The sequence below is a fragment of the Balaenoptera acutorostrata genome, chromosome 6 (genome assembly GCF_949987535.1).
Source record: "Balaenoptera acutorostrata chromosome 6, mBalAcu1.1, whole genome shotgun sequence".
NCBI lineage: Eukaryota > Metazoa > Chordata > Mammalia > Artiodactyla > Balaenopteridae > Balaenoptera > Balaenoptera acutorostrata.
In genome coordinates, this window is record NC_080069.1 from 7,777,260 (window position 1) to 7,786,100 (window position 8,841).

General features: G+C 37.4%; 1 protein-coding gene across 1 annotated transcript; it reads left to right on the plus strand.

Annotated features, from left to right (window-relative positions):
- Positions 1 to 1,152: 1,152 nt before the first annotated feature.
- LOC114239190 (beta-defensin 43-like) lies at positions 1,153 to 7,230 on the plus strand. Its single transcript, XM_028169166.1, has 2 exons — positions 1,153 to 1,210; positions 7,076 to 7,230. Exons 1-2 carry the CDS (start codon positions 1,153 to 1,155, stop codon positions 7,228 to 7,230), a joined length of 213 nt encoding a protein of 70 aa, XP_028024967.1.
- The last annotated feature ends 1,611 nt before the right edge of the window (positions 7,231 to 8,841 follow it).

Sequence of the window (8,841 nt, forward strand, 5' to 3'; positions counted from 1 at the left end):
TCTGAATTCTAGGATAGCTGCAAGGCTAAAAGACTTCTGAAATACAGAAAATGCTACTTTTACCAAAGAAGTCACCATGCTTATAGCAAAACCAGGGGCTATGCACACCAGCCAAAAAGTGCTTGCTTCATGCTGTAGGGACCCACTGTGCTTATCGAAATGGACATTCCAAGCTCCGTTTCACACATCCTGCATCATGTCGCAGCAATGAAATTTTGGGAATTGACTGTTCTGCCACCCAGTGCTGTGACTTGATGAGTCTGTTCATTCCTCTTGCCTGCATCTGGCTCGGATGCAGACTGATTTAAACCATTTTCAACCCATAAAATGTATAGAGAATTTTGCCAATGGGGCCATCTCACGTCTTCTTTAATCATTCCCTAGGCCGCCCAAACTTCTGCGGTGTTCCTCTGTGTTCATTTCCTTAGTGTCTACAAGGTACTTGTGCCACTTTGTCAGACACATGCTCAAGTTGCACTGCCATGGTCTTTTCCGTATTATTTGCTTTCCCAAGTGCATCTAAGGTCCACTCTTCCTTTCTGGTCTCCCTCACACTGCATATGACTGTGATGCGTAAACAGTGTGTGTTCACTAAGACTTAATAAAAATTAGTTGATCTCATTAGTTGGTTGGACAAAGAGGCAATCAAACAAAAGCTTTTCTATATCTCACTAGTTTGTGTATGGCTTCAAATACAGTTTCATTGCTTCAGTCTGCTAATGTACATTCCCCAAAATTAATAATATTAATAAATAGGCATGCTATTATATCTAGTGCTTCCCTTCCTATTATTGGGGAAATAAATTGAATGTTTTTACTCTATCAATGTTGCCTTAACCTCCAAGAACCATAAGACAATGATTTTTCAACAGAATATGTCTCCTTCCTTCACCGTGGCTGCTCTTTCTCTGTAAGTGCTGTGCATCCTACTGTCTTTGCCTACACCCTGCCAGCACTTAACAAATGTACTCTGAATAACTGATGGTCATGTCCATTGCATGATATCTCCTGATAATGAAGGCTCATTGGAACACAGAAATGTTCTTACCACTGTAAGGTTCAATAATCATACAGCAACTCACTTCTTGAGAACTGAGCACAGAAAGAAGTTCTCTTCATCCCAGTTACGGATTCTCTCTGACTTATTCAACCATGAGGGTCTTGCTTTCCATCCTTGGGGTCCTTGCCTTGTTGTCCATAGTTCCTCAAGGTAAGCAGGAAACCTTTCATTTCAAAGTTATAAAAATATAAATGAAAAAGAATACAAGGTCTTCCAAGAGTTTGAAAATAAATTAGACAAGGGCAGATTGTACCATACAACGAAGAATGTGAGAGGAGTGGAGAATTGATGGTTAGGGCAACATCCATAAGGTGGTGCCCCCCAGGGATTTAACCTACTATAAACTCTTACTTGAAGACTGTGTTTGATCTAAAGAAGGTAGAAGGAGGTTTATAGAACACAGAAAATTTGGGGAACTGAAAAAATGGAAAGTGCGTGGTGATTAGAAGAAGGGCCAGGGTGGAAAGGAGGCTGCTCCACCATCATCTGTGGTTTACAGAGCACTCTGACCACTGACCTGTGCACGGGCTTATGCGGAAATTACTTCACGTATGGTGGGAGCTAAGAGTCCATCCTCACACTTAACCAAGTAACCAATTATACAGGCATATTTATTGAATACTCAATCTAACCCTCCCAAATTAATTTTTTAAATCCACCAATATTATGTAATAAATATATATTAATTGTTGGGCTTATCACTGGGACTTGTATTATTATCTATTGACATCTTTTCTGATGCATGTACTACCTTAGATCACCTTGTAATACCTGGAAATTCAAGATTTCCCTCATTGTTCTTGGTTTTTTTATTGAGATAAAATTCACTCTTTTAAAGTGTACCATTTCAGTGGTTTTCTGTATATTCCTAAAGTTGTGCAACCATCACCACTATCCAATTCCAAAACATTCCATCACCCCAAAAAGAAACTCCGTATTCATTAGCAGTCATTCCCCATTCTCCCCTCCCTTCAGACCCTGGCAACTATTAATCTACTTTCTGTCTCTATCGATTTACCTATTCTGGACATTTAATATAATCAAGCAACATGTGACCCTTTGTGTTTTCTTTCACTTAGCACAAGGTTTTTCAAAGTTTATCCATGTTGTAGCATGCATCAATACGTAATCCCTTTCAATTGATGAACAGTATTCTATTAAATGGATACACTACCTTTTAATCATCCAGTCATCAGCTGATGGACATTTGGATTGTTTCTAGTTTGGAGCTATTATCAATGATGTTGCTCTGGACACTTACGTCCAAGTTTTTGTGTGGATATATTTTCAATTCTCTTTGATATATACCTGGGTATATTGCTGTGTTTTATGGTTACACTATGTTTAAATTTCTGAGGAATTGCCAAACTATTTTCCACAGCTTCATCCTTTATTTTACAATCCCACCAGCAGTGCATGAGGGTTCCAACTTCTCCACATACTGACATACTCACATACTCCGCTATGGTCCGTATTTTTTTTTTAATTAATTTATTTATTTATGGCTGTGTTGGGTCTTCGTTTCTGTGCTAGGGCTTTCTCTAGTTGTGGCAAGCAGGGTCCACTCTTCATCGCGGTGTGCAGGCCTCTCACTATTGCGGCCTCTCTTGTTGCGGAGCACAGGCTCCAGGCGCGCAGGCTCAGTAGTTGTGGCTCACGGGCCCAGTTGCTCCGCGGCATGTGGGATCTTCCCAGACCAGGGCTCGAACCCGTGTCCCCTGCATTGGCAGGCAGATTCTCAACCACTGCGCCACCAGGGAAGCCCCATATCTTTTATTATAGTCATCCTAGTTGGTGTAAAGTGATATCTCATTGTAGTTTTAATTTGTATTTTAATTTGCATCTAATTTGCAACATTAATGATGTTGAACATCTTTTCAGTGTTTTATTGGCCATTTGTATATTTTCTTTGTAGAAATGTCTACTCAAATCCTTTACTTACTTTTTAATTTAGCTGTTTTTCATTAGTGGGTTGTCAGTTCTTTGTATATTTTGGACACTAAACCTTTAAGAGATATAGGTTTGCAAATATTCTCTCCCATTCTTTGAGTTGTTTCTTTTTTAAAAAATATTTGACTGGACATTGCTGTACCAGTGAACATGTTTCCAGGTTTGAGTGAGAAACAACTCAGACTCAGTTATCTCCGTGGGCAGAGGACATGATTTTATATGTGGAAACCCTAAGATGCCAGCAAAACACTTAGACCTAGTAAAAAAAAATTCAGTACATTACAGAATACAAAATCAATAAGCAAAAACCAGTTGCATTTCTATATACTAACAACAAACTATTCAAAAGAGAAATTATGAAACCAATCCCATTTATAATAGCATCAAAAGAACAAAGTAATGAGGAATACAACTTAACCAAGGAGGTGAAAGATTTGCACACTGAAAACTACAAAATATTGATGAAAGAAATTAAAGGAGACGCAAATAAATAGAAGGCAATCCCCATTCATCGATTGAAAGAATACTTCTAAAATGTTCCTAATTCCCAAAGCAAATCATAGATTCAGTAAAAATCCCTGTGGAAATCCCAATGTTATTTTTTACAGAAATAGAAAAAACAATCCTAGAACAGTTTTTAAAAATTTTTAAACAGATAAAAAAATTTTTAAAGAAAGGAAAGAGGGAAGGAAGAGAGAGTCCTAAAATTCTTATGGAGCCATGAAAGTCCCTGAACAGCAAAGCAATTTTGAGCAAGAAAAACAAAGCTGGTGGCATCACAATTCATGACTTCAAAATATATTACAAAGCTACAATAATTTTAAAACTATGGTACTGGCATAAAAACAGACATGTAGAACAGTGGAAGAGAATAGAGCGCCCAGAGATAAGCCCACAGAGAGAGAACTGATATTCAACAAGGGTACTAAGACTACACAATGGAGAAAGGATAGTCTCTTTAACAAACAGTGTTCGGAAAACTGGATAGTCACATGCAAAAGAGTACATTTATAGAAAAAATCAATTCAAAATAGATTAAAGGTTTAAACATGAGACCTGAAACTGTAAAATTTCTAGAAGAAAACATGGAGGAAGAGCTCATGACATTGGTCTTTGTAATGATTTCTTGGATATGCACAAGCACAAGCACCAAAGGCAAAATTAGACAAGTAGGACTACATCAAACTAAAAAGCCTCTGCACAGCAAAGGAACAGTCAACAGAGTGAAAAGACAACCTATGGAATAGGAGAAAATATTTGCAAACCCTGTACTCAGTAAGGGTTTGTAAGTTCCTCGCAAAACACATGAGGAGCTCACACAACTCAATAGCCCAAAATAATAACAAAGCAATTAAAAATGGGCAAAGGACCTGAATAGATATTTTTCCGAAGAAGATATACAAATAGGCAAAAGGAATACAAAAAAGGTGTCCAATGTCACTTATCATCAGGGAAATGCAAATCAAGCCCACAATGAGATATCACCTCATACCTGTTACAATGACTATTACCAAAATAATAATAATAACAAATATTGGTAGATATATGGAGTAAAGGGAACCCTTGTACACTTTTAGTAGAAATGTAAATTGAAAGAGCAATTATGAAAAAGATTATCAATGTTCCTTTAAAAATTAAGAGCTAGAACCACCATAAGATCCAGCAATTCCACATCTGAGTATATATCCAAAAGAAGTGATGTTTAATCAGGATGTTGAAGAGATATCTGTACTCCTATGTTCATTGCAGCATTATTCATACTAGCCATGATATGGAAACAACCAAAGTGTCTGTCAATGGATAAATGGGTAAAGAAATTGTGATATATATATACACATACATATATGTGTATATATATGTGTATGTATATTCACACAACAGAATATTATTCAGCCTTAAAAAGAAGGAAACTATACCATTTGCAATGACATGGACAAATGTCCTGAAGGACATTATGCTAAGTCAAGTAAATGAGACACAGAAAGACCAATACTGTATGATCTCATTCATATGTGGAACGTAAAAATGTAAAACTCAAAGAAGTAGATAGTATAATGGTGGTTGCCAAGGTATGGGGGGTGGGGGAATGGCGAGATGTTAGTCAAAGGGAACAAACTTCCAGTTATAAAATGAACAAGTTCTAGAGACTTAATGTACAGCATGGTGACTATAGTTAATAAAAAGATAATAATACTGTATTGCATACTTGAAATCCGCTAGGAGAGTAGATCTCAAGTGATCTTACCACACAATAAAAGAAGATAACCATGTGAAGTGTTGGATATGTTAATTATCTCATGGTGGTAATCAAGTCAATGTATATTATATCAAAACATCGCATTGTATACCTTCCATGTATACAGTTTTTATCAGTCAGTCACTCCTCAATAAAGGTGAAAAACACAAACACACAGGAAGAAAATGTGATATATATCAATATACAAAATAAATTCAGCCTTAAAAAAGAAGGAAATCCTGCTGTTTGTGACCCATGGATGGACCTGGAGGACATATGCTAAGTGAAATAAATCAGACAGCGAAAGACAAATACTGTGTGATCTCACTTATATGTGGAATCCAAAAATGTCAGACTCATAGTAACAGGGCCTGACGGGTGGAGGAAGCGGGCAGACGTTGGTCAAAGGGTACAAAGTTTCCCTTATGCAAGATAAGTTCTGAAGTTCTGCTACACACAGTACCTACAGCTAACAATACAGAGTTATCTATTTAAAATTTTCTGAGGCTAGATCCTATGCTAAGTATTCTTACCACAAGTAATAATAACAACAACAACAATAATAAAGGAGGTCAGAGGAAACTTCCGTATGTGATGAATATGTCTATGGTCTTGATGGTGGTGATGGTTTCACAGGTATAAACTAGTCACCGAACTTACTGAGTTGTATACATTACAATTAAACACTGAAAAAGACACATAATTACAGTATCACCAACATACAACCTCCATTGTATTAATGAATCTACTCATTGGGCATCAGTAGCTGCTATTATCTCTGAAATATAGACAACCAGACATTATGGGCCTCCTGATACAACACACACACACACACACACACACACCACCAACTACAGTACAGACAGCTAAAGGACTCAAACATGAGTCAGGTCAAGCCTCTGAATCCAGCTGCAAATTTGTGAAAATATGGAGGACACATGCTAATTTCTCCAGAAGTAGGGAAACACTCCAGGTTAAACACCCCAAGTTCTTCAACATAAAAACTGTAATAAAAGGTTTTGGGAAGGACCTGTAGATTTAAAGGGAATATCAAAAACTGTAATGAGAAAAAAAACTATAGTGTCTAGGGATGAAGTTCAGGTAATAAAACTATTTTTTTAAGTAAGGAAGTGGAAATGATTACTATTAAACTTAGGATAGGTTTCCTTGGGGAAAAGGGATAGAAGGAAACACCTATTAGAACTGGAAACCAAGGTGAGCAATTATGGCGTATGGGATCCTGTGCAGATCTCAAAAACTTCCTCAGTAAAGGAGATACGGCTTTGAGCTTAAATACACTGGAAAGTTAGAGCCAAGATCCAACTTGCCCATCCCATTCTCAATTGATTTTTTTTTCCACCAAGACAGGAAAAGCAACAAGTGACAACATCCCCATTTTCCCGCTACCATAAACCTTTACCTAATTTTATCTTAGTCTGCCTTCTCTTCATACTGATTTAAGGCTAACCCCTCCACTTGTATTATATACTAGATTTCATCCCCGCTTATTTAGGGACTTCACTTCTGAAATTAAACATTCTTTCCTGAATCATGAATCCCCACCCCTAAATGGATCATTAATTTTAGTCAGAAATATGCTGTGATAGTTCTTATCAGAAACGCGGTCCCTTTTCAACCACTGCCTCACCTATTACGCTACAGAAGAAACCCTCATTTTTCTTTATTCAGTACCTCCACTTTTCTCTCCTGCATTCCTTTTTGTCATTTTTTCTGGGAAGGTCCTCTATCGTTGTTGTTTTATTATCAAACACTTCAGATATTAACATATACAAACAAGTAATATAATATAATGTTTTCTCTCTTCAAAGCCAGAAGCTTCTTTTTTCCTGAAGGATGTCCTGCAGGATACTCTAATTGCAGAATGAAGTGCAATACTAATGAATATGCAGTTAGATACTGTGCTGACTGGAGCATCTGCTGCAGAAGGAAGAAAAATGTGTTTAAGGAAAAAAAGAAGTGGTGAAAAGTCTAACTCCATCTTCTTCAGGCTCCCAGAAAGGAAACTAAAAATGTTTAAAACTCCCTTGTCTAAGTAAGAATAACTAATATGATGGCTAAAGGAAACTCAATGATAATTATATGTGTAGGTGGTCAGGTTAAAAGTACATATTTTATAGAAGCTTACACTCTGTTTTCATGTGTCTACTTTTACATTAATTTCCCCAACTTACATCCCCACATTGTTATTTCATCTGTAGTACTATATCCCAGCCCCACCATTTACTAACTGTTTGCCCTTGGGCAAGTTCTTTAGTCTCTCTCTACCCTCAGTTTCTTTAGCTATATAATGGGATGACCATGTACCTACATCATGGTGGGTGTTGTGAGGATTACACGAGTTAGTCATATGTAAAGTTCTTAAGCAGCACCTGACCCCAAGTAAGCGCTAAACATATTTACCAGAGAATGTGATCTTCTCTATAGCTTTTGTGAATGTACTAAATCATTCTTTGCTGTCTCAGATAAAATTGATATTTGTTAAAATGTCATGTGGTTTTGAAAATAAGGTATACTTTCTGTTTATGAGAGGTATAATCTTATATAAAAAGAGTATATTTATGCAGCATTATCATATTCCAGTCATCTAGGACTGGAACACTGGTGTGAGGACTAAGAAGAAAGAAGAGACTCAAGATGGATTTCAGAAGTAGGACGGACAGAATGCAGTGGGCCTTTGATACAGTGAGAAAAGGAATGAAAGATGATACTGGTGTTTCAAAGCTGCAAAAGATATGGTTAGCAATGCGGGTCACTACAACAGGCCAAAAAGAGAAAGTAGGTTGCGAGTTCAGGGAGTCGACCAAGAAATGTTTGGTGTAAAGGAGTTTGAGTCACGGACAGGATATGATTATTAGTCCACCAGGCACATTTGCAGAAGTGTAACTTTATTTTTTATAAATGAACTTAATTCCTATTACAAACCTCATTCTACCTGGTCACAGAAATGTAAACTCAGTCGATTCAGAGTTGCTTCTTTCTTCTCCAAGTTACTTGCAAGTTTCAGAGGAGTTAGGAGTGGTGAGGCATCTGGGAGAGCACTGATTATGTTAACATTACTAGGACATTCTCTTTCTTAGTCTCTAGTCACTAGTCAAGGTACAACTGCTGAGTTTCCTCTTATTCTTAATAAAATTCTTAGAACTCTTTGGGGGAGGCTTGTTCTTTAGTGTATGGGATAATTCTGCTACTCATTTATCATTCCAGGTTGGCAGAAAATCAGGTGGGAACAGCTGTGTCTTCACTACTTCCATGCTGTTCTCAGCCGTACAGGGACCCTACTACTGCTCCCCTCCCACCCTGGGGCAACCTGTGCGAGGGAAGCGGACAGAACAGATTCTCCCACACGATCTCAGAAGGAAACAGCCCTGCCAAAACCTTGATCTCAGATCTCCAGCCTCCAGGACTCTGAGACGGTACATTTCTCTTGTTTAAGCCATCCCGTTTGTGTTACTTTATTACGGCAGCTTTAGGAAACTAATACACCATGCTTCTTGAACTTAAGAAATATATACCTAAATAATTCTTCAGTCAAAGAAGAAATACTTGAAAACTGGACACATTTTGCATTGACTAA

Excerpts from the sequence above, each read along its gene's own strand:
- LOC114239190 (XM_028169166.1), top strand. The coding sequence starts at position 1,153 with ATGAGGGTCTTGCTTTCCATCCTTGGGGTCCTTGCCTTGTTGTCCATA. Across the intron at positions 1,211-7,075 it reads GTTGTCCATAGTTCCTCAAG|CCAGAAGCTTCTTTTTTCCT; the intron begins GTAAGCAGGAAA and ends CTCTCTTCAAAG.